This window comes from Phytophthora parasitica (assembly GCF_000247585.1).
Source record: "Phytophthora parasitica INRA-310 unplaced genomic scaffold supercont2.7, whole genome shotgun sequence".
In the NCBI taxonomy this organism is placed as follows: Eukaryota; Oomycota; class Peronosporomycetes; order Peronosporales; family Peronosporaceae; genus Phytophthora; species Phytophthora nicotianae.
In genome coordinates this window covers 250,175-274,625 of record NW_008648993.1, presented here as the reverse complement: position 1 = coordinate 274,625, position 24,451 = coordinate 250,175, and the positions used below count along the sequence as shown (strand labels likewise).

The 24,451-nt window shown below is 49.7% G+C and overlaps 12 protein-coding genes across 12 annotated transcripts; 7 read left to right on the top strand and 5 right to left on the bottom strand.

The window, feature by feature from the left end:
• Positions 1-174: 174 nt before the first annotated feature.
• Positions 175-2,325, top strand: PPTG_05074 (hypothetical protein). The gene has a single exon (XM_008898545.1). The coding sequence runs from the start codon at positions 436-438 to the stop codon at positions 2,194-2,196; it is 1,761 nt and encodes a 586-aa protein (XP_008896793.1). The 5' UTR covers positions 175-435; the 3' UTR covers positions 2,197-2,325.
• Positions 2,326-3,090: 765 nt separating this feature from the next.
• Positions 3,091-4,796, top strand: PPTG_05073 (hypothetical protein; the record flags this gene model as incomplete). The annotated part of the gene is made up of 1 exon (XM_008898544.1): positions 3,091-4,796. One exon carries the CDS (start codon positions 3,091-3,093, stop codon positions 4,723-4,725), a length of 1,635 nt encoding a protein of 544 aa, XP_008896792.1. The 3' UTR covers positions 4,726-4,796.
• A 901-nt stretch (positions 4,797-5,697) lies between these two features.
• PPTG_05072 (hypothetical protein) lies at positions 5,698-7,569 on the top strand (the record flags this gene model as incomplete). The annotated part of the gene is made up of 1 exon (XM_008898543.1): positions 5,698-7,569. The coding sequence occupies one exon, from the start codon at positions 5,698-5,700 to the stop codon at positions 7,444-7,446; it is 1,749 nt and encodes a 582-aa protein (XP_008896791.1). The 3' UTR covers positions 7,447-7,569.
• Positions 7,570-8,039: 470 nt separating this feature from the next.
• PPTG_05071 (hypothetical protein) lies at positions 8,040-8,405 on the top strand (the record flags this gene model as incomplete). Its single annotated transcript, XM_008898542.1, has 1 exon — positions 8,040-8,405. One exon carries the CDS (start codon positions 8,040-8,042, stop codon positions 8,403-8,405), a length of 366 nt encoding a protein of 121 aa, XP_008896790.1.
• A 29-nt stretch (positions 8,406-8,434) lies between these two features.
• Positions 8,435-9,465, top strand: PPTG_05070 (hypothetical protein; the record flags this gene model as incomplete). The annotated part of the gene is made up of 3 exons (XM_008898541.1): positions 8,435-8,831; positions 8,888-9,122; positions 9,213-9,465. 3 exons carry the CDS (start codon positions 8,435-8,437, stop codon positions 9,463-9,465), a joined length of 885 nt encoding a protein of 294 aa, XP_008896789.1.
• A 401-nt stretch (positions 9,466-9,866) lies between these two features.
• Positions 9,867-10,905, bottom strand: PPTG_05069 (hypothetical protein). The gene has a single exon (XM_008898540.1). The coding sequence runs from the start codon at positions 10,893-10,895 to the stop codon at positions 10,272-10,274; it is 624 nt and encodes a 207-aa protein (XP_008896788.1). The 5' UTR covers positions 10,896-10,905; the 3' UTR covers positions 9,867-10,271.
• On the bottom strand, positions 10,896-11,802 carry PPTG_05068 (hypothetical protein). The gene has a single exon (XM_008898539.1). The coding sequence runs from the start codon at positions 11,714-11,716 to the stop codon at positions 11,147-11,149; it is 570 nt and encodes a 189-aa protein (XP_008896787.1). The 5' UTR covers positions 11,717-11,802; the 3' UTR covers positions 10,896-11,146.
• Positions 11,803-12,286: 484 nt separating this feature from the next.
• PPTG_05067 (hypothetical protein) lies at positions 12,287-13,177 on the bottom strand. The gene is made up of 2 exons (XM_008898538.1): positions 13,038-13,177; positions 12,287-12,954 (listed from the first exon to the last, which is right to left on the bottom strand). The coding sequence occupies exon 2, from the start codon at positions 12,909-12,911 to the stop codon at positions 12,396-12,398; it is 516 nt and encodes a 171-aa protein (XP_008896786.1). The 5' UTR covers positions 12,912-12,954; positions 13,038-13,177; the 3' UTR covers positions 12,287-12,395.
• Positions 13,178-15,044: 1,867 nt separating this feature from the next.
• Positions 15,045-15,925, bottom strand: PPTG_05066 (hypothetical protein). Its single transcript, XM_008898537.1, has 2 exons — positions 15,181-15,925; positions 15,045-15,115 (listed from the first exon to the last, which is right to left on the bottom strand). The coding sequence occupies exons 1-2, from the start codon at positions 15,804-15,806 to the stop codon at positions 15,085-15,087; spliced, it is 657 nt and encodes a 218-aa protein (XP_008896785.1). The 5' UTR covers positions 15,807-15,925; the 3' UTR covers positions 15,045-15,084.
• A 481-nt stretch (positions 15,926-16,406) lies between these two features.
• On the top strand, positions 16,407-18,213 carry PPTG_05065 (hypothetical protein). Its single transcript, XM_008898536.1, has one exon. The coding sequence runs from the start codon at positions 16,710-16,712 to the stop codon at positions 17,901-17,903; it is 1,194 nt and encodes a 397-aa protein (XP_008896784.1). The 5' UTR covers positions 16,407-16,709; the 3' UTR covers positions 17,904-18,213.
• Positions 18,214-21,545: 3,332 nt separating this feature from the next.
• On the top strand, positions 21,546-22,940 carry PPTG_21630 (hypothetical protein). Its single transcript, XM_008899261.1, has 2 exons — positions 21,546-22,407; positions 22,475-22,940. The coding sequence occupies exons 1-2, from the start codon at positions 21,558-21,560 to the stop codon at positions 22,894-22,896; spliced, it is 1,272 nt and encodes a 423-aa protein (XP_008897509.1). The 5' UTR covers positions 21,546-21,557; the 3' UTR covers positions 22,897-22,940.
• A 28-nt stretch (positions 22,941-22,968) lies between these two features.
• On the bottom strand, positions 22,969-24,364 carry PPTG_05064 (hypothetical protein). The gene has a single exon (XM_008898535.1). It carries the CDS (start codon positions 24,304-24,306, stop codon positions 23,290-23,292), a length of 1,017 nt encoding a protein of 338 aa, XP_008896783.1. The 5' UTR covers positions 24,307-24,364; the 3' UTR covers positions 22,969-23,289.
• Between the last annotated feature and the right edge of the window lie 87 nt (positions 24,365-24,451).

Genomic DNA, 24,451 nt, shown 5'->3' with positions numbered 1-24,451 from the left:
TCCTGCGTCATATCTAGATAGAAATGTTCGCACCAAAGGTTTTGATAATTACAGATCTGACCGTACAAATGTTATTTGACAGGATCGTCGACGTTTTCCGATCGCCCCTAAAACTCTGGAAAACTCTGGACTCTGGATATAAATATCCAGAGAACGTTTATTTTGCTGTTTGGTCCCCTTTCTAGGTTAGTAACACGACATAAGGTTTGGCAGAATGGTGCTGAGTCAGGGCACCTTAACGCAACATACGGCGAGCAAAGCTCGTTTTGAGCTCTTCGATTGCGGATTGTATGCGGATGTTCTGCGAGTCGCGAACTTCAGCCTGACTGCCTCTCTGCGGTCTCCAGGCTACTCTTTCCTGTCAGAGGTGTTCAGGTCCTGGTTAGCCATGGCATTTCACATCTTCCCACCTTGAGGAAAGAGGCTTTCAAGACGATGCTCTCAGGAAGACTATTCCGTTCGACCTTGCTGCTGACGAGTGGGCTGCTGGCAGTAGCGCAAGCGGACACTAACCATGCGACATCGAACCTGAACTTCGACTCTGCAGAGGAGCGAGCGGCGACCACGAGTTTCGGCTACAAGGAGGATGGTGCATCGTGGGTGATCGACTCGGGCGCCGGTCTCACCGTCAAGGTGGATCAGGGCACGTGCGATATCGCGTCCATGATCTGGAACAAGGCCGAGTTGCAGACCTGGCAGAGGAAGTCGCACATCAACTCCGGTCTTGGTAAGATCAACACCTCCATCGAGTCTCTCAAGGACAAGACGATCCAGATCTCCTGCAAGACCCCGGGCCTTGAGCACACGTACCTCTTCCGTCCGAACGAAAATGTAATTTACATGGGCACGTACCACACCAAGGAGTATGAAATGGGAAACCTCCGTTTCATTGCTCGTTTGGCCCGTAAACCGATGGACAACCCCATGGTTCCTGAGTGCAAAATCGATAACATGACTGCCATCGAAGGCCACGACGTTTTCGCAGACTCGAAAGGTATCACGGCTTCGAAATTCTACTCCGGTATTCCGTTTATTGACGACAAGGTTCACGGCGTGACGGGTGACGCTGGCGGTGTGTTCTTCATTATGTCCGACTACGCTTACGAAAGGTCAGTGGGTGGACCATTCTTCCGCGATATGAACAACCAGTGCACGGAGGCCAACGAACTTACCTTATGCATGTTCTCGGACCATACGCGCTTTGAAGACTATCGCTATGGTTTCCATGGACCCTATGCTCTAATTTTCAATGACGGGAAGCAGCCTGCCGTCACCGATGTCGACTTTGACTTCTTCCAAGATCTCAACCTCACAGGTTTCGTACCGGAAACGAAGCGTGGCTCCTGGACCGGTACTATTACCGACAAGAATGGCGTGCTGAGTAATTCTAGTGTCGTGGTTGGCTTTTCCAACCCCGACGCCCAGTACTGGGTGAAGGTGGACTCCCCCTCGAAGCCATTCACGTCGCCTAAGATGGTCCCTGGAACCTACAACACCACCATCTACAAGAACCAGCTTCCCGTCAGCTCGGAAACGATCACGATTGCTGCTGGTTCGGCTCCGGCTCCAGCTCCAGCAAGCACCGAGGCGGCTGCTCCGGCACCGGCCACGAACGGAGGACGCAGAACTCAGAGCGTGGAGGGTGCGAAGACCCTCACGGTCACGTATGAACCCGTGGCCAAGCCGCTCTGGCGCATTGGTGAGTGGGATGGTACTCCCGCCGGGTTCTTGAATGCCGACAAGATCCACACCTCGCACCCCAGTGACTCCCGCATGAAGCCCTGGAAACCGCTGAACTTTACTATCGGCACGGACAAGGACGAGATTTTCCCAATGGCGATGTTCCGTGCTGTGAACGACCCGATCACGATCAACTTTGAGTTGACAAAGGACCAGATCGGCGCGGATCGCACTTTGAAGGTCGGTATTCCTCTCGCCCAAAACAATGGTCGATGCAGCGTGACTGTGAACACCAAATTTGAGGCTAAGGTTCCTCTGAGCGCTGCTGTGAAGACACGCGGTGTCACGCGTGGTGTGACCCTGGGCAAGTACATGTTCTACGACTACGCCATTCCCAAGACTGCTTTGGTCGAGGGAACCAACCAGATAAAGCTTTCGATTGTGAGCGGCAACAAGGACCTACTTGGAAAATGGTTGTCGGCATCGGTAGTGTTCGACGCTCTCGAGTTGGTCTAAGAACACATTGCCTTACGTCAGTACATGGTAGAACAAACGCAAGCTCTACATGTAGCATCCGAAGTTCATAAAATTCACCTGAATTTTTACTTGACTTGGTACACACTCGTTTTTCTTTTTCTTCTCCAGTTACAGATAATTTTTTTATAGTTTTTTAGAAATCCATTTTACAAAATGAAGCATTGTGTCGAACTACGATACACCGGTATGTATTAAGTATTTGTATTAAAATAGTATTTTTCTAAGTTTTATTTACCTCCACCATTTGAAGTGGGTCTTAGAAGTTGAACAGGTCTTGAAATCCTGAAAGCAGAGTGTCTGTAACAACAATATGATCATCTAGGTCGCTTCGAAAGCCGAACCAGTCGTGCTCGACGTCAGGTTGTAGCTGTTCGCTAGTAGGCAATGTAAAGGTTGGCGGACACTTCACGGACAACTCGGGATACCAATTTCAATGCCACTCTGGATAATAATAAGTACATGTAATTGTAATTAACTCGTTAATCCTTCTACTTATCGAAATGCAACGATAGCTTCACGGACGCACGCTTCCACATTTCGGGTTTACATTAACAGCACTAGGATCGAGTTGTGATAGCAGCTGAAAAAATGTACCCTCCAGATGGAGTAACATGCCTGGATTTGAGCAGTTATTTGAACTTTGCGGTATTGACGGAGCATTGTACGGTGACTGAGGTTCAATAAAAGCAAGACATGAGGTCTACTTCTCGAACTGCTGGAATGTCAACTGCCGCAGGTCATTCATGAACACCGCATGATCAGCAACGACGTCGTCTCCCCACCCCTCTCTGCTCCATCCTCTGCTCGATCAGAGAGCTCACTCGGCAACTTTCTGCGCAATAGTTAAGCCCAGCGACATCTCCTTCAAGCACAATGCTTTGCCGTCTATTTGCCTTCGCTCTGGTGGTTTCTACCGTCCTAACAGCAGCACCTCCGACGGTCTCTGCAGCCGCGAGTTTCGGATACTCCACGGGCTCCGACAAGTACGTTGTCAGCACCGGAAAGGGTCTGACCGTCACCATGAAGCAATCCACGTGTGATATCACGTCTATCAACTACAACGGCAAGGAACTACAGTACAAGTCCAAGGCTACTCACGTGAACTCTGGTCTTGGTAAGGTCACGTCGTCCATCAAGACTTTGAGTGACTCGAAGAAGACCATCCGCGTCATCTGCAAGAAAACCGGTCTGGAACAGACATACCTCTTCCGTCCCAACGAAAACGTCATCTACATGGGCACTTATCACGCAAAAGACCTCGTGCTGCCAGAGCTCCGGTTCCTCGCGCGTCTGGACAAGTCGGCCGTCAACACTGGTATCACGGAAGCCACCATTGAGTCGGGTATGACCGCTATTGAAGCAGAAGACGTCATGCAGAATAGCCAAGGTCTGACGCGCTCCAAATACTACTCGGGTGTGCCGTTTATTGATAACGCTGTCTACGGTGTGAAGGGCAAGTCCGTGGGCGCGTATTTCGTGATCTCGGATGTCGGTTACGAGACGTCCAGCGGTGGTCCATTCTTCCGCGACATCAATAACAAGCTCGACGTCTCCAACGAGCTGACCTTCTACATGAACTCGGACCACACGAGGACGGAGGATTACCGCTACGGTTTCCACGGGCCGTACGCCCTTACTTTCACAAGTGGTGCTGCACCATCAGCTTCGTCGCTTGACTTCAACTTCTTCCAAGATCTAGGTCTCACTGGGTTTGTTCCTTCCGCGAAGCGAGGTAAAATGGCGGGTACGATCACCGACTCTAAAAACGTACTGGGCAACTCGGACGTCGTCGTTGGATTTTCTAACGCTGCTGCTCAGTACTGGGTGAAAGTAGCTGCCGGGAAGAAGACCTTCACATCGCCGCTGATGAAGGCTGGTCGCTACACGGCAACGGTGTACAAGAAGCAGCTAGCAGTTGGTACGGCATCTGTCCTTATCAACGCAGGAGCGACGAAGACTCAAAGCATTACGGTCTCATACAACATGACTTCGAATCCGATTTGGCGCATTGGCGAATGGGATGGCACTCCTGGTGGCTTCCTAAACGCCGACAAGATCCACAAGATGCACCCGAGTGACTACCGTATGTCGGCCTGGAAGGCTCTCACCTTTAAGGCTGGATCGGACGCCGACAGTGCGTTTCCGATGGCCCAATTTCGCGGAGTGAACGACCCCATTACTATCAGCTTCAGTCTCACAGCAGCACAAGCAAAGGTATCGAGAACGCTGAAGATTGGTATCACACTCGCGCAGAGCAGCGGTCGCTCCAGTGTGACTGTAAATAGTAAGTGGACGGCTCCAGTACCTGCTTCTGTTGCTGTGAAAACTCGCGGTGTCACTCGAGGCGTGGTTGTGGGCAACTACAAGCTCTATGAGTACGTCATTCCAGCATCAGCGCTGGTTACGGGTACCAACTCTATCAAGCTCACAGTCGCAAGTGGCGCTACAGACCCATCCGAGAAGTTCTTAGCTGCCTCTGTCGTGTTTGATGCTCTTGAATTGGTGTAGTTTAGACCCGATGTTGTCAAACAATACTTCTAACAATCTTTCTACAGTTACTACATGTACATGTTCTTGTCATGTCGTCCTGCAGTAAACTAGAATAGTACTACGGGTAGCCATAGATACGATTTCACTGTCGTCCGCTCCCTTTTATGCTCTAAATAAATAGTACAACATACATGCACATCAAAATCGCCTAGCGCATATGGAACGGAAGCACCTTCCTGTTCTTGTCATGTCGTCCTGCAGTAAACTAGAATAGTACTAATTCAATTAGTTATTTGATTTCTGTAGCACTAGTAGCAAAGGGCAAAATGTACTATTACAGTAGGAGCTCCAGCAACAGTCCAACATGCACTGCTGGTAGGAACACCGCCGTTTAAAGTTCGTAGCTCTAACCATATAACTTGGAATCAGCATTTGTTCGGTTTACAGGCGCGCAGGAGTTCATACATAGTATGAATAGCCCTGAGGACATTGAAACAATACTCTTTGCTACAACTCAGTAGTAGTAGTAGTATACGAAGCATATATGTGACCTCAAATATTGATCGGCATATCAGTTCTTTTATTACTTTTCTTAACGTCGATCACTATTAAAATAGTAGAGGCCGACCACACCACCATACCACTTATATTTGCGTGTAACAGCTCAATTCAAACCTCAAGGTTTTGATGGAAGTAAGCACCGGATCCCTCGACCAAAGAATTGAACATGCCTCCTACATGTACATATCATGTAGACGAACAAACCAGCGCGCGGCGCGACTAAATCCTGCAAGCTTGACAGACCGCTCCTCTACATTGCTGAGGAATAGGCTATTCCGAGTAGCCAACACGGAGCATACGGATAGCAAAGCTCGTTTGAAATTCTCTGTTTGCTGAGTCCTAGAACACAAGGCTGACTCTTTGCGGTCAGCATGGCACTTCGCATCTTCCCACCTTCAGGAAAGGGGGAATCAAGAACTCAATTCGAGAATGCTGCCCGGGTCGTTGTTCCGTGCGGCTGTGTTGCTCACTAGCGGTTTTCTAGCGGTAACGCAGGCAAATACGAAACAACTGACATCGAACCTGAACTTCCAGTCGGTAGAAGAACGAGCAGCGACCACGAGTTTCGGCTATAAAGAGGATGGTGGATCGTGGGTTATCGACTCCGGTGCCGGTCTCACCGTCAAGATAAACCAGGGCACATGTGATATCACGTCAATGGTCTGGAACAAGGCGGAGCTGCAGATTTCCAAGAAGATGACGCACATCAACTCTGGTCTTGGTAAAAGTGTCAAGAGTTCGATTGAGTCGCTCAAGGATAAGACGATCCAGATCTCCTGTAAGGCTACGGGGTTGGAACACACCTACCTGTTCCGTCCCAATGAGAACGCCATCTACATGGGTACGCATCACACTAAGGAAATGGAGCTAGGAGAGCTCCGTTTCCTCGCTCGTTTGGATCGTAAGGCGCTCAAGAACCCCATGGTTCCTGCGTCAAATATCGACGGAATGAAAGCCATCGAGGCGCACGATGTGTATGCAGACTCGAAGGGTGTTACCGCCTCAAAATTCTACTCTGGTATTCCGTTCATCGATGACAAGGTTCACGGTGTCACTGGCGATGCCGGTGGTGTATACTTCGTCATGTCCGATTACGCCTACGAGAAGTCTGTGGGTGGCCCGTTCTTCCGTGACATCAACAACCAGTGCACTGAGGCGAATGAGCTGACGTTCTACATGTTCTCGGACCATACGCGCTTTGAAGACTACCGCTACGGTTTCCATGGACCTTTCGCTCTCGTCTTCACCGACGGAAAGGCACCTGCTGTCACCGACGTCGACTTTGACTTCTTCCAAGATCTCACTCTAACAGGATTCGTACCAGAGGCGGAGCGTGGATCCTGGACCGGTACTATTACCGACAAGAATGGCGTGCTGAGCAACTCTAGTGTCGTTGTTGGATTCTCCAACGCCGACGCCCAGTACTGGGTGAAGGTGGACTCTACTACCAAGCCGTTAACGTCGCCCAAGATGATCGCAGGTTCCTATAATGCCACCATTTATAAGAACCAGCTTCCAGTCAGCTCGGAGGCGATCACGATCACTGGTGGATCGGCTCCGGCTCCGTCCGCTTCCCCAGCTGCGGCTACTCCCGCACCGGCCCAGCGCAGGACTCAGAGCGTGGAGGGTGCGAAGACTCTCACGGTCACGTATGAACCCGTGGCCGAACCACTTTGGCGCATTGGCGCATGGGATGGCACGCCTGATGGCTTCCTGAACGCCGATAAGATTCACACGGCGCACCCTAGTGATTCGCGCATGGAGCCCTGGAAGCCGCTGAACTTCACTATTGGCACGGACAAGGACTCGGTTTTCCCGATGGCGATGTTCCGTGCTGTGAACGACCCAATCACGATTAATTTCGAGTTGACGAAGGAGCAGGTCGGTAAGGATCGCACTCTGAAGCTCGGTATTCCTCTCGCTCAGAACAACGGTCGTTGCAGTGTGACGGTGAACAAATTCAGCGCCAAGACGCCAATGAGTGCTGCCGTGAAGACGAGGGGTGTCACTAGAGGTGTTACTTTGGGCAAGTACATGTTCTATGACTACGCTATTCCCAAGACTGCGCTGGTTGAAGGCGCCAACAAGCTTGTGTTGTCCATTGTCAGTGGTAACAAGGACACGCTGGGCGAGTGGCTGTCCGCCTCCGTCGTGTTTGACGCCCTCGAGCTCGTCTAAACGAGCACTACCAATTAGATTTCTATACAAAGCGATCGCTAGGTTTGAAATGGTCGACCAACACGTTCAATGCTGTACGCAGTAAACCTTTGCAGGCTTTACAGGCTTCTCAATACAACTCCCTTTGTCGGATCCAACATCGGGATCCAGAAATGGTGTTTGTGCTACTTTGTCAGAGGTGACATGAGTAGCGATTGTCAGAGTTTATGAGCCAGGTGGGATCGCTAAAGATTTTCTTCATTTCGTCGGCAGCACACAACAGTCACGATCACGTGAGCGTGTATGTTGACCACGGCGTTCCTCTACTGCAAACGGTAGCAAATGCACCGCGGCTGGAATCGGAGCAACTTTCGCTTATCCACTACGCCCGAACATGTTAGACTCTAGGACAGCGAGCCGACTACAAGAAACTCCCTGTTAGTTCGGTCTGCACATTTGCGCTTTTGCCGAGTTCCTCTGACCTTACCTATTTGATCAGCTCGGATACCTACTATGGTAGGTGGACGCTTGGTGGCTTCGACGCTGCTTGCTAGCGGAATCATGGCCGTCGTGGAGTCGGTATTGGACTTCGGCTACACATCTAGTGATGGGTCATGGGTCGTGATGGTCTCACGATTACCATGGACCAAGACACTTGCGATATCACGTCAATGCTCTGGAACGACTTCGAGCTGCAATATTCGGCCAAGAACACCCACGTTAACTCTGGATTAGGCACTATCACTAGCTCGATCAAGACGCTAGATGACTCTACCATCCAAATCACGTGTACGATACCGGGTCTCGAGCAAACCTATCTTTTTCGCCCAAACGAGAACGCAATCTACATGGGGACGTACCACACGACCGACGCGGAGCTGCGATTCCTTGCACGTCTGGACCGCACAACAATTAATAACGGTATGAGCTCGGCTTCTACCCCGCGATCCCGTTCATCGAGGACCAAGTGCATGGTGTGACAGGTGACGCCGGTGGCGTCTACTTCATCATGTCTGACAACGCCTACGAGAAATCCGTGGGTGGCCCATTCTTCCGTGATATCAACAACCAATGTACTACAGCGAATGAGCTCACATTCTACATGTTTTCGGACCATACGCGTACCGAGGACTACCGCTACGGATTTCACGGTCCGTACGCATTAGTGTTCACTGATGGAACAGCACCTTCCACGTCGGATGTAGACTTCGACTTCTTCCAAGACTTGGATCTAACGGGTTTCACCTCGGAAACAGAGCGCGGTTCCGTGTCTGGCTCCATCATTGACAGCAACGATGTGCTCGGTAGCTCTGGTGTCGTTGTCAGTTTCTCAAACGATGATGCACAGTACTGGGTATCCGTGGACTCGAATGCAACGATGTTCACGTCACCGCTGATGCGGCCCGGTATCTACAGCACCACCATATATAAAAAAAACAGCTTGTTGTTGGTTCCCATTCAGCGGTGGTGACGGGGGGTTCTACAACAACGCAGACCCTTGAGGTGACGTACGAGCTTGAGTCTAGTCCCATTTGGCGTATTGGTGAATGGGATGGCGCGTCCGACGGGTTCCTTAACGCTGCGAATATCCACACCATGCACCCCAGCGATTCACGTTTGGAAACGTGGGTGGAGTCTCTGACATTCGCCCCAGGCAAGGACGACGATAACACCTTCCCCTGGCGATGTTCCGTGCTGTCAACGATCCAATCACGCTCAGCTTCACGCTCACGGCTGATCAAGCAACGGAGGCTCGCACACTGAAGATTGGTCTGACACTTGCACAGAGCAGCGGACGTTGCAGCGTCACAGCGAACGGTGACTGGACTGCAAAGGTGCAGCCGTCCGTGGCTGTTTCAACGCGGTATCACGCGCGGTGTAACACTGGGCAACTACAAGCATTACGAGTACAGTATCCCGAGCTCTGCTCTTGTCACCGGTACAAACACGATAGAGCTGTCGGTTGCCAGTGGCTCAACCGACTCCAGCGAGGAGTGGCTGTCTGCGTCCGTTGTGTTTGACGCCATCGAACTTGTGTAAGTTCGGGGTACGTCGCGTTTTGACATGTTGTTGTTTTGAAAAGCGATGCAGGTTTTGGATAGTCAAGTTTCTGCTTTGGTCTTCGTGGACTAGCTCTTCAAGTCACATTTGCGTTTCTTTTTAGTTGCTCGAATCTCCCTTCAACTGTTACAAGTACTACCGGTGTTGTTCATGTCTTAGCGTCTTTGGGGTACATTCATATTACCTTTACCTTCACAGGTACCAGACAGGACAGAATTGCGAGAGTAAAAACTTCGAAGTACCATGTAAATAGGCAGAATACGGATATTCTATTGTGATGAATATTTTGTTGAAGTGAAATTTTTCCTTTTTCCCTTACAATTTGCCCAAGTTCCCACACCTACCTGTCCCACAAAATCGCCAACTCTCTCGTGCTACTAGTAATAGGCAACGAGGGTCTGCGATCCACACCATTTTCTTTTCGTCCGGTGGACACAAAGCCACGTAATAGATTACTTACGTACGCGAACTATACCAAGGCTCCAAAAACAAACACTAAAAAGAAAACGCACCACATAAGCGGCTGGATGAAGGGCATTCTTGGCTCGGGGACCAGTTGTATTGAAGCTCCTGCATAGCACCACGACAACTAAAACCCGCCGTTATTTTTTCTAATTGCTGAGCATTAAACACCGTCTGCAATTCATGACTTGGGTACTTGCTGATCCTCGTTGAGGAGTTAGACTTTATTCAGCAAAAGTTTTTACATGTTAATTTCGCTTCGATGCACGCTGGCATATTTCGAGTGACGATAATTTGAACGACTAACCCCCAACGAATACTTGTCAGTTGTGGTCATCGTTTGAGTGTTTCGAGTTCCCCACCAGCAGCCAGGCCAACTCTTTCATGTTGCTCGATGGTGGTGAGCGCACGTCCTCGTCTTCAACACGTATCAGCGGCCGAATGGTTTGAGATACTGCATAGGGTTCGTATTGGCTATACAGATCGTCCATCGATTCGTTCGGGTGCAGCGCTTGGATCACCGACTCAAGATATTGCACGCGCTTCCAGAGTTCTCGCACCATATCCTCCAAATCCCTGGTGCGTTGCTCCTTGTGATCCCGTGCACGTTGCGCGGCGATTGCGTTCTTCCGCTTGCGGATTTCGTCTGCGCTGAGTGTTTGCATCTCCTTGGGCGTCAACGTAATGGTTTCTCGCGGTCTACGCGATCGAGGTGTCGGCGGACATTTACCGATTCGAACTCTTTCGTAAGACGAGGAAGGTGAAGCGCTCATGCTCAGCAACGCCGATACGTCGTTCGCACTGATCGTCGCGGCCAATACTGGCCTCTCGCCTTCATTCTTGTCCAAGTCCGCTGGCATCGAGCTGTGCTTCGTTGACGAAATTGTGTAGTGGATCCCGTCAACGCAGACCTGTACTTTGTGGTGGGTTCGTATTGTACCCACCATGGCAACTATTATATTTGAAATATATAGAGAGTTCTGATCGATAATGGATTTTCTGGGTTGATAAAAAAGTTGTATTAGACAGACGGGATGTAGCCATGACGACTGTCGGAATCGTATCCTAGGTCAGCGCTTATAAGCTGCTTTGTGTAATGCGTATATGGTTCCTATCAAGTGTAAGGCCCAGGACGCCATTTCCTACGTCTCTGAGATTTTCCGGAGTCGGACTGTACGGTCGAATTCTGGATCGCAGCTTAGCCCTTCATCTCGACGTCACTCGAGTTGGAGGATGGAGTCGTGTTGAACAACCATTCGAGCTCGTGCATGTTGAGTGCGAGGCTACCCTTGTCAGCGTCGTTCTCCGTCAGAGGATCGAGGTTGGGTGAGTCGGCGTACATGACGTACTTGCTGTACAAATACTCCATTGGCTCGTTTGGGTGCAGCAGCTTGATGACCCGTTCGAGATATTGCACGCGTTTCCAGAGCTCGCACACGGTGTTCTCCAGGTCAGTTACGCGCTGCTGCGCTCGCCCTCGAGCGCGTTTGGCAGCCACCCGGTTCTTGAGTTTCCGGATTTCGTCTTGACTCAAGGAGCGTTGTTCTTCTTCGGTCAGCTCAAGCTCGATCGTTTCACGAGGTCGGCGGCAGCGAGTGGTCATCGGGTATTTACCAACTTGAACCAACTCATGCTGCACCCGTGAGGATGCTCTTGGGCCAAGCAGAGCAGCGATTGTGGTGGCGTTGACGTTCATGATGTAGATCGAAGATCGCAATGGACTGTGAGTCACTAGGCAAGTTGTAGAGTGTCTTCTCGTTGCCAACATCACTTGACAAGCATGCTGGTCAAGCGAGTGGCTAGCTTGGGTTGAAGATTGACTTTGTAATAAATAACCATCGGAAGTTTGCGATATCCGGAACGGGTCGCTGAATATTGTTTTTTTTTCTCTTTCAAATATATGATCCTTCATGCTGCCCAATGGATACATACATCCGAACGTCGTTTAATCGTCAGGCTTCAACTTCGCTAAAATGCAGCGTTGCACAGTCACAAGAAGATATCTTAGTGAGAGTGATGGTGCCTCTCTGGCCGAACCGGATCGATTCAAATACATGCCACCATCGCGATGTAAGGTTGCACACCGTTAAAATTAAGCAATTTTCTGCCAGCACAGCCGGATTGTGCAGCATGGTATTCGCCCCGCAGTGATGAGCTTCACTGCTCGAGTGTCTTTGATTCCGCCACTACTGTCTTCATGTCGAGACGAAGTCACACGACGCGTCAAGAGCACCCCATGCCGATGGACTCCCATCAACTTGATTCAGTGCATTATCCAGAGGTGAGCGTTGCGCAGTCGTGTTTAACGTCTCCGGCATTGTTGACATATGCTATCCTATTCGCGAATGCCTAAGCATGTAGGCTCATGTACAATTGAATTGAAAGATTTTAGATTTTAGGTGTCATAACTAAATTTTGGTTCGGCAGCAGGCAGAGTCTCGCTTCATTTACATCGGTTGATCTTCGTTGCTCGGATCCATCGGTATCGAGTCGAGCAGCCACGCGAGCTCGGTCATGTCGACCTCATTGAGATCCCCACCAGCAGCATTTCCGGTGAGTGGCTGCAAGTTCCGTGACACAGCGTACGGCTCATACGACTGGTACAACCCACTCAGGTCTTGGTTTGGGTGCATCGATGTGATGATTCCTTCTAGGTATTGAACTCGTTTCCAAAGCTCACACACCATGTCCTCCAGGTCCTGAACGTGCTGTTTCTTGCGGTCGCGGTCACGCTGCGCTGACACGCGGTTCTTCTTTTTCCTGATCTCGTCTGCGCTAAGCGTGCGCATGTCTTCCTCCGTTAGTGCGATGGGTGTACGCGGACGACGCGTTCTTGGCGGTGGGCACTTGCCAATCTGTACTGCATTATTGCGCTGCGGCGACGATCCACGTGCCAATAGGCCGGACACATCCGTAGCGCTAATCGTGGCGGCCGATATCGGTCTTGGCGTTTCGTGGGCCATTGTGACTTTGGAGGTGGCAAGTGTGCTCTTCCAGGCAAATTGACTAATGAATTGACATCACACCAGGAGTGATTTACAAGTACTTGTACGCGATGCCGCTTGGAGAGCTACAATACCAACACTCACGTTATGTTCAGTACCACCTCAGCAGCAGCGGTAATACGACAGCCTTCGTCTATGGCTTGACAATATCAAGATTTGGAGCTATGATCGGTAGAATCAACCTGAAATGGCTGCAATCCTGGCTATGAAAGCAAATGTAGTCGAGGTTCTTCAGTGAGAAATTCAGAAGTTGCAAGTGTACCCAATTTCTTCATAGTGGATTTTGCCGTTAGGCCACATAGCGGATACAAAGCAGCGGAACGTAGGCGAAAATGGCAAGTTCATGGGTCCTTTGGTCTCAATTCGTAGCTTCAGACTGTCTCATCTATCCATGTTCAATGGTCACATGACGCACAATGAAGTTGGACTGATGAGACTACATAGTTGTCGCGAAAAAATGTGCGGTTGACGTCGACATATTATATTCGTCTACAGATATCTCTGAGGTATTCCACGTCACTAGTCGGTGAACGCATTCTTACTGCGGACCAACATTCTTCAGGAAATGAATTCGCTTGCGGGTTTCCGCTACCAACCGCTGTGGCGATGGCTTGAAAGTGAAGAACTGCTCTCCTTGCTCAGAGATCTCTTCGAAGCCGCAGAGCACGAACGACTGGGCGGGGTTAATTCCTTGTGTCCGTAAGTTCAAAGCGAAAACTTGTTGCTAGCGCGAATACGCTGGAATTTAGGGTCCTCCGGTTGTCGCGCAATGTTATCTAGATACCGCAACGCTGGATTGAGATAGCACGAGTCGTAGTCAGTGATGGAACACAAGCAGTTGTCTATAGATACATGGGCATGGACGCATGCATACATATCTGTAGATACATGGATGCATACATACGGAAATGGCGTTTGGCGAGATGAAGTCTCGGTTGGTTGTCAGCCTGTCATTGACAGGGTTGTCTTGAGCTCATGCATGTATTGCATTAATTGTTTCCACACTGAGCCCTTAATTATTGTGTGCATTCTTCAAAAACTGTTCAGTTCCCCCCCCCCCCTCCACGGTCCGTCAAGCAAGGATCGGTCACAATGGAGCGATTCCCGCAGCCGTTTGAATGCAATTGAATTCTAAAGTGATGTCCATTTTCAAAATCCAAACTCGTTTGACTTGGAATCTGAAAGAGGGGGGGGGGGGGGGGCGTCTTTCAGATTTATTCTTTTGAGCATGATACAGGACGGATTTTGCCTGTGCTGAAGTGCTGTTGGGTGACGAATTCATCTCGTAGGAGTTCACGAAGAGGATGACGGATCATAGAAGTAGTTGAGAAGAAGTGTGAGTACCCAGCACTTATTCGCTAGCTCGCTCGATGGTTAAAATCACCATAGCTCTTGTCTGAGACTGTAAGGCACCGAATAAACTAGGTTGCTTCGCTTTAGGGAGAACTGTGGAAACGGCGTAGTAGTATTTCGTTTAACTAGCTGTATGAATGCAAGTAGTGCTGCGCATATACTGTTCTATTCTCAAAGAGTGAGTCATTCTAAACCAACACTAACTTTTTCATTTTTAATAAAGAATAATCAACTAAAATAGAAGGCCGCATCCATTCATCACACTATTTTTTTTATTTTTAGTCCAACAAAGTTGGAGGCTCAACCTCCAAAATTCTTGAACGCTCACCTTGTAGGTTGAGATAGCTACCTTGTCGTGGTAAAGTGAAAACGTGGGAGCTACTTCTTCAGCGGGTAAGCCCGTCGACCTCACCCCGCTACTGAATCAAAACAGCGTCCTTACTTTTTTATTTCCCATACTTCGAGGCATTTGTCTTAAACATTGAATGCGCAACCCAACTCAAAAGAGCGTTATCAGCTCCAAATGATAAAATTAACGTTACGACCCTTTGATGAATGACCTCACCACCGCAGCGCCACTATTTCAATTCAAGGCTCTTTTGTATAAAATCGACGACACTCATGCTGTAATGGTACTGCAACTGGACTTGGGACTCAAAATGGGAGTAATTAACGCAACATACTTCCTCCACACGAAAATGATTGGACTATTTAATTTTTGTAGGTGGAGATAATGATTGGGTCATTTGACTCGTCAATATATTAATTATCAGAAGCATCAATTTCCACGAAGGGATCGCCTCCTACATCTGTTCAGAACCCGTTTAGTATCATATCAATCCGAATAGCAGTTTATCATATCTCGAAGGTTTACCTTGGCCTGGCCACCGCTGCCAGAAACATGGTCTTCGGTATAAAGCGCTTGCTTTGGCGGTGGCGTTCTGGCAGTTCTTCGTCGGGGAGAACCAGAAAGGTGCGCTCGTCGATGTCCTCGTTAAACAATTTTTCATCTATGTGTATCATACCGTACATGTTTTCAAACTGGTACGTCTGCTCATTGATGAAGGTGAGAGTGTGCTGCATGCGCTGAATCTTGTTGTTGTCGCTCAGGTGAGGCTTAATGCGTCTTGAACGCCGCGTCAGGTACCCCTCGTCAACCAGAGACCGTATCAGGGACGTGGAGACCCCAATACGAGCCGCTGTAGCTGCCACACGACGACGCTGAAAGACGGGTACCTTCTTGAGCTTCGCCGCCAGTTTGGAGCGATCGTATGGCTTCCGCCCTGAGTTTCCTTTGATTCTGCTTTCGGGGGCCCCATCGGCGATTCCCTGTGCTACGTTCTTCTGGTAGCGGTCCCAGATGCGCTTGATACTATGCCAGTGACAGCCATAAACCTCAGCAAGCTTGGCAAATGTGCCATGGGGCGGTTTGCCGTCTCTACAACTAAAAAGAAGATCGTTAACGATTGCACGCCTTTGGATATCGGTCAGATTGCCCATGGAATGAGTCTAGGTTGTGTAGCGCGCGAAGTCAAGGCTCAGCGGGAGATTGAAAAGTGAAGGCGTCCGAATGGGCCGCGCCAACGATGATAGCTCCGTCAATTCTGGACCAACGAAAGCAAAACAAACTTTGCTAGAAAGGGCTAATCGCGTACATTCGATTAAGCCAATCAACGTGCTTTGTTGTTAACTTTAGCAGGTGTTCTCGAAAGTTTTGTGCAAATAGACCAATCATTTTCGTGTGGAGGAAGTAACTCCCAATTTACGAGTCTCATTTTGGCTCACGCGATGTTTGTTGGGAAAGGGTTTGTTAGAACGCGTTAAGCGTTCCTAGCGAGGCAACAAGCAACTTGCAAACTTTGGTGAAGTTACGTAGTTTGGTGAACGTAGTGTGTCGCTAGTTGTGCATCTGATGTGTGTTATGATGTGATCGGAAGGTTTTTTGTGGAGGAAACGTTAAGATCACACGTACAGATCTGAATAACACACAAAGTCCTGGCCGATTTGCCAGCACATTGGCAGCAAAGGGGCAGGCAATTGGCGTCCGTCCACGTGCTGCTGCTGGACCCCAAATCCACTCCTGCCCTCAAGACTTGGCTCGTTGAATGAAGCGATATTGTTCGAAAGTTAACTGAAGGTAAGGAGGTTGGGGCCACACGAAATCTTCACTCGGATCCAGCGTCAAGCGCAGTTCTCTGCGTGGTGTCCAGCACCCGCTAACCGACGATGACGGGGCTCAGTGCTTCGTAGCTGCATCCAGCTAGCCTGTATGCAGGTGACACAATCGAGTATTACTCCCGGTGCTTTGTTGCGGGCGACGCACGAGGACTGCGGTCGTCTGTGGTACTCGGGATCAAGGAGGACGTTGGAGCTAAATATCCCATATCCGTGGACACAGGCGAGATGATTCCGCGCGACATGATGATGAAGTTGACGGTGGACCGTTTTGGGAACCGGTTCAAGCCCCAGTATGCCGTATGGCGCAAGCTACGGACGTACACTCTCATCCCCGGAACGTGCAGCGCTCCAACGCGAGCCAGTGACGTTAATGTGGCAATCTCCCATGCTATCCGAGACGCCTTTGGGGCTACAGCTGATGAACTGCGCCGCACACGTGAGGGAATCGTCGAAGAGACCCTTGATGCTGTGGACGGGGCTGAGGTCGATGACCTGGTTAGTGACCACCACTCTACGCTGCCTAGCACTCCGTCAGACCCCGAAGCGGCGCCTGATGACATTGGGTCGTATGTGGATGCTAAAGAGGTCTCTATGGAGAGCGAGGGATTTGCTGAAATGCATGAGGCGCCTCCAATAGAAGCTGACGATAACTCGGTCACCGTATGTGAGAATGAAATGCACTCCAGTGCGCCCGTGATGAACAACGAAGGCTATACTGTCGGTACATCCGTTCCAACCACCTCTGGGGAAGCTACTACAAGCGAGGAAACGGCATCAACTCCCATTGTAGACCGTATCACGGCCCCGACCGATCAAGAGCTTCAGGATGCTAATAACTATCTTCGCTCGATACCTACGCGATTAGAGAGGGCCAAGAAGCGACATCAGCCTAAGAAACGCGGGTGTCCATGGCACAAGCCCCGCTCGAGGAAAAGGCGTTATCAAACCAAATGCGCGGTCACGCGCAGTGGCACCCAAATCTACCATGCTCACTCGATAAAAGCAAAAAAGGTCAAACAGCTATTAAAAATTGCTGGCGTGAAGAGTCGGCTGAAAGCGCTGCGTTTACGACGACCTAATTTCAAGGAGCCTGTGAAGGGAGGCCGCGTTCTTTTGGATGAGGTACCATGGCCTGAAGGAGTGCGGAAGATCTCTAGCTGCGAGAGGAACGGTATCATATTTCCCGACCTTGGATCGTACTGTAAATGCAGATGCATCGGCGATTACTTTTGGGACAGCTGTGACAACGCGGAGGCTGCCGTCTACTGTACACCTTCCTGCTGCAATCTTGGGGCGCGCTGCAGCAACGCCCCCATTGAGCGATCGACCCTTAAGCTCTTTGACACTGGTCGCTTGGTGTCTACACGACCACGGACATGGACATTGGCGTCGTTGTGGGAGAGTACACGGGAAAGCTGAGTGAATGGTCTGCTCGCCTCCCGGTTCAACCAGACCAAGCGCTAAAGGAGAACAGTGGGTACACACTACTTTACAATGCTAAATCGAAGAACCGGAAGTACGTGTATGTCGACGCCGCGCAATGTGGCTCCATCACCCGCTTCGTAAGCCACGCGTGCGATCCAAACGCCGTGTTTGTCGAATTGAGCGCTGGTTCAATTGTGCGTGCGACGACTGTTGGCAGGATGGTGAAGCTACGACCGAGACGGAGTAGCTTTTGGTAAGAGCGTGCACACGTATCAGAGAGATAAAAGTTTAGTGAACACGTACATATTCTTTCATTTTGCTACTTGTTATTATTTACGGCGCTGGAACCTAAAATGTTCAGCTTGTGCTTGACGACCCCTTCGACAAAGTCCAGCACTCTCAAACTTTGTAAGTACAAGTAAATGAGCAATGCATTAGGTTTGACTAAGCAAGTGCAGTACGAAGCATGTGCGAGAAATTGTTAAATGCAGGTCCCTTGCTCTCCACGTGGAAATATTATGCTTTTTTTCGATTTCTAGAATAATTTACTCTGGGTTCGCAGTTACTCAGATGGAAGGCGTTGAGTGACGAGCTACTTGGGTTTTGCGTATACGCGCGCATGTAGCACGAAGGAAATGCTATATATCTTACGTGGGTGTACTCGTATCTACGTGCTGTTTTGTTTCGGTGGTTCTGGAGTCAAGGATGCACAAATTCTCGAAGCTCTCCATGTTTCCATGGCCCAGCATCTTCAGATCTACCATCTCAGGTGTTTTAAGCAAAGGAATGATTTGTTCCCGACTGTATGTGTGAGCTGCGTGAGCGGAATTGGCGTAGATCCACTCCTCTATTGTAAGATATTCGCACAGACAAGATTTTACTATATTCATTGAGTTACCTGTAGCAACAGTGTAAGACACCAAATGTAAAATTTCTCATATGAACAATATCTATGAAGTCTTTATGTGCACACGTATATACAAACTCGTGGTTTGCCACGCATCCCTGAGGTGCTAGATCATTCAATGCAGAGCGCTGGACCGGCGAACCGTGGCCGTCCTCCAGGACCAGCACCACCTGTGTCACCACGCCTCCGTTTCTTCCGGTTCACGAGAACGTCGCGTCCTTGGCTATCCACGTGAGCAGTCATCCCATGCGCGTACAGTAGATGCACGCACGATCCGAACATGAACCAGTAGTTGCAAGGGCAAGTTTGCCTCCATAGATCGACCGTCCAGCCCCCCCCCCCCCCCAAGGCTGATTCTGAATCTCCATCCTTGCGTAGTTGACCCCCATCTGGGTCGACACCGCTATCCCCTCTTCGCGCCATTTGTTGGGCGCTACCACAATGCGATGAGGTGCCACCGCCTTCACCCGAACGATTGCGGAGTGTCCAGCACTTTCAATATCGATCGGATGGCAGCAGCTAATTGCAAGTAGGTTACCTCGTGCTAGGTCTGCCACGCGGCGTGTGAGCGATGCTCCTACAAGTACACCGAACTGGAACTGGCGCTTGCTCATAGACTGATCTTGGCAACACGCACTAAACTCGCGCAATAGTGTACCCATCTTCAGCCTGCGCCGCAGAGTGTAATCCCGTTTGATCACAGCATTAAAAGTCTCCACCGGGTTGTTAGTACTGGCAAAACCAATCGGCGTAGCATACGCCTGCCACGTACTGAAAGATCCATACAGCCACTGGGAGCTCATGTACTGTGAGAATTCAAATAGTCGTGGGTCTTCCCTCCATTTTTGTAAAACAGCGTCCCGCATCACCAAAAATGCATGTTTAGTCCTAGCAAAGTGAAGGTCGTATATATCGCGCTGTACGGAAGCCGATAGATGCGAGGGGAATTGTTTTACTGCCTTTTGCACGTTTTCCATGACGTGGAAAAAGCACATAAGAAACTGAAACCGTGCAAACCCGCCAAAAACGGAATGCAATGCATTGCACTGATCTTTGTCTCCATCGGCCATCGCGTATTGCACGACCAACTCTTTGCCAGCGATCCAAAAGTATAGCCTGCGTAAAGCCATTAGAACCGCTTCAAAGACTGGCTGTGTCTCCTGAGAAACAATGAAAAGCGCCACATAATGGAATCCACGAGAGCGATCCGAAACACCCAGCACGACCACAGGGTAGTCTACGTAGTTTGTTTTGTACGTAGCATCCACGTGGAGTACAAACGCCTCCGGGGGTAGCATCATGCGCAGCATCAGGGCCTTTGTAGTCAGGCCAACGATGAAAAGCCTTTCATCTGATCCATTTCCTACTACAAGGTTGCCGTCACTGTCGTACTCCCATCCAAAGGTGAATGGCTGAGTCATTTGCTCAGACCCATTGTAAGCATGGGCGTGAATCCAGGTCTTGAGCTCTTGTAGGCGGTCATGGTTTTCCAAATATGTCCTCGAGTAGTAATTCACAAAGTTCTGGACGGTAGTTAGAGATGAAAGGTCCACCAATGAAGTGTCAAACTTCCGAGACAGTGCCAGGCGGATCCGCATTGGCCGCAAATGCTGGTCAGCAAGCTCTCGGCAAAATTCCTTTTGGGTCTCCGTTAGTTTTTGCTTCTTCGGATCGTCCGTGGCGGTTAAATGCTCGTTGTAGTCGTAAATGCAGACACAAGTCGTGTCCAGGCAGGTGACCACCTTCCCTCGCCAAGGGCATTTGGCGGTGCTGGCCTTGCTTCAAGCCTCCGAGCTGCACTCCAGCAGTCGGTAGCGCATCTTGTGGATCGAATCAGCGCACAGTGTGCACGCCAATGTGTTGCTCTTCGTGATATCGAACGCCTTAAACGCACTTAGCACCTCGTCAGCGGTGGCTTGGTCGACCTAGAGGGCCGTGTCTCGCCAGGGAATGTACCTTGGCATATTCGCTCGGGTGCTTCGTGTGGAGGGGAGCGGCGTCTAGCTGACTGCAAATCCGTTCTGTCCACACGCGCCGGCAGCGTGTGCTGGTTGGCTATTAATTCCAACAGCCTCCTCTTTCCTGTCACTTTGCAAAATCTAAACAACTGATCAAGTGCAACGATTAGCTGTGTGCTGCCACCACAGCTTGCTGTGATTCCCGGGTTTGATGTGTTTTCCCGTGATTCGTGCGCCGAAACGACACTGTTTGCTAGCATTAACGCGTTCTCTTGTTTGTGCTACAGGTGACTTTTTTTTTTGGACTGTGTAAGGCTGACCATACAACTCTTCTACATGTAGCTGCCCTCCTAGGATAGATGACTGAATCCCTGCAGATGCACAATGCAATATTTACATTCAGAACGTGTGTGCAGAGCCTTATTTGGCCAAATAGTGATCAATACTTCCTCCGGGCCGAAGTATTTCGCGGGAAAAAAACCTATGTCAATCCTAAATTTTAGCAGCTCGTTAGGATTAATTACCGCTGGCAATCGCGATTCTAAATTCAGTCCCAAAAGTGGGTTTAGAAGAAAATGCTCTAAACTGATTCATGAAAAAGTGTGCCATTTATAGAGGTACGACTGTAAGAGCATCTCCACCGGTTGTGAGTAAAAATAAACTTAAAGTACGCACAAAACAATCCGGTAGGATAATATCTTCGCCGTAGACAGGGCTTCGCTGCACTGGTAGCAGCCTCAAAATGAGCAAACGTAAATTTGACCCCCCTCTCCCCATCTAAACATGGAGATCAACAGTTCTGCGCTCAAGCTTTTTCACCTCTTCGACGACGAGGAAAGCGACGTGCTTGCTGTTTTAGCGGCATATGCCACCGTTGTCCAACCGCTGCCAGCTGCGCGCGGATCATCTACAGGACGAAGCGCAAACGTAGACCGAGAAGCCGTAGAGGGTCATCGCCGTCTTGTTCAAGATTACTTCGCTGAAAACGCCATCTACAACGCTCAAACTTTCCGCCGGAGGTTTCGCATGCGTCGGTCTCTCTATCTACGCGTTGTTAGTGCTGTGGAAACCCATGACCGTTACTTCCAGCAGAGACGTGATGCTACGGGCAAGCTTGGATTCTCGGCACTTCAAAAGTGCACCGCTGCCATCCGTCAACTCGCCTATGGCATGCCTGCTGATGCTGTTGCTGAGTACGTCGGCATCGCGCAGACTACTGCGATCAAAAGTTTAAAGAGATTCTGCACTGCGGTAGACGATGTGTTCGGCGAGGAATACCTGCGGGCACCAACGGCTGCTGACGTTGAGCGGCTTCTGGCTATGCATAACAAGCGCGGCTTTGTTGGCATGCTAGGTAGCCTAGACTGCATGCACTGGGCTTGGAAAAACTGTCCAACCGCGTGGGCAGGACAGTACACAGGCAAGGAATCAAAACCTACAATTGTTCTGGAAGCAGTCGTATCGCGCGATTTATGGTTCTGGCACGCATTTTTTGGCATGCCTGGATCTCATATTGACATCAATGTACTGGACCGCTCGGATCTCTTCTCAAGAATTTCCAATATGACTGCACCTCCGTGTGACTACGTGATCAACGGCAACTCCTACGACATCGGCTATTATTTAGCGGACGGTAAGGTGCATGCATCGTTCTGTCAATGTGCTTTGACTGTGACTGATCTGATTCATGTTTTGCTTAGGAATATACCCACCATGGGCAGCTCTAGTACAAACAATTTCGAATCCGACGGATAACAAGCAAAGACATTTTGCCAAATCACAAGAGGGTGCTAGGAAAGACGTTGAGCGTGGTTTTGGAGTTTTACAGTCACGCTGGGCTATTGTGAAAGGGCCTGCGCGATTTTGGAGCCACAAGGATCTCTGTATGATCATGAAAGCGTGCATTATCCTGCACAATATGATAGTTGAAGACGAACGAGGCGAGGGTCTGCCATACGTCTACGACAACGCCGCTCCACTTGACCCGTCACGAGAGACTACCAGCGATTTAGATCATTTTATCGCTCGCCACCAAGCTTTGCGCAGCACACAACAACACCTGCAACTGAAAACAGATTTGGTGCAGCACTTGTGGGATCTCAAAGGTAACCATTCAATATAGGGATCTGACCGTCACCTCTGAAATATACGAAACGATCATAGCACAACAGCCAGAGGGAAATTACCATATTTACTCGAATTTCTTGGAGAAGAACACTGTATAACTAAATGACAATTATTACTCGCTCTTTCATTTATGAACTCGCACTGTAGGAGTTAGAACACGCTCGAAATCCGTAACATTACAAACAGGATACTCGCGCCACCGTTGTTCAATAGCGAATTCGCAGCACAAGACACAACGAAGCTGCATCTTAGTTATAGCATTTAGAGTACCCGTGGACACTGGTTCACAAACGTCTCTTGATGGCATATTGCCATTCTACTCTCGCGCATCCATCTCCTTTTGCAAGTTCTCCAAAATCTGAGCTTGCTTAAGCTCATAGTAGCGACGCTATACCGGTGTCATACCCTCCATGTTGCGCGCCATAATCTGATCGGATGTTGCCTCTTTGAGAAGGCGATTCTTAGCCTCCGTTTCTTTTGTCAATTTTGCAACTAGCACAATGAAGCTTTTCTCCATCTCTAGAGTCTTTTTGGCAGCCTTTCGACCGATGGGGCGCTCTTGATTGGCGTCATGAGCGGTTTGGGTATCGTGTTCGTCAGTATGGTCATTTGAAGAGCTGCTCGGTCGCTTTCGAGTTTTCTTCGCGGTGATGGACTCCATCCACTTGGGCGAGTTTCGAAGAAGAGTCCACACACCCTGGCTTTTAAATTGAGTACCATTTTGCTCGCGATAGATAGCGTGTGCATCTACAGTTTTGTCCTCAACAGTCTTGCCACTCTCGTTGCGAGTAAGAACGGCTGCATAGCAGTCAGCAAACTTGTTGCAAGTTGCTTGCAGCGTACGCCATCGTGTGCGCAAACTATTAACCCCGCGTTGATGCTTGGACATATCATAGCCCGACGAGGTTAATCGATCGACGAAGCTGTCGTGCACCTTCTCCCAAAACACCTTCAGCTTTTGCTCATTTCCCACAACAGGGTCTCCCGATATTTCAAGCCACGCTGCGGCTAACTTCAAGTCTTCATCGGGGACGAAGTTCTTTCCCTTCTTGATCGTGTTCGTGGATGACGCTAGGGCAGTATCCAGCAAGCCCGCGCTTTCCACCACTGCAGCTACCAGTTCTGCGACCTCTTCCTCACTATTGGCGGAGAGACTGCGCTGCGACGTCAGAGAGGCGTTGGAGTTGCTGCTGTTCTCGTTTCCTACAAAATGAGCACTGGCTGTCGGAATTGGAGGCGATGCAGTAGTGGCTACGGCGTCTTGAGCGAGTTGTAGGGATGGAGTCAATGGCGTGAGGGGTGTTGGCGGGGCGGCTAACGTTCTCTGGGCCAGCTCCAGCGACGGAGTTTGGCTTGGAGACATCATGCTGCGCGCGAGTTCTTCGTTGGATGGCGATTTGCGCATAGCTCTACACAAAGCTCCCTCGTGAGCAAACTTGCTCAAAAATCCCGCGTGAGTAAAGTCAAACGTAATTTGCTCAAAATTTTACTCAACCGATGGAGTGGACCAAACTAAATATTTGAGTAAATTTGGCTAGAAAAGAGCCAAA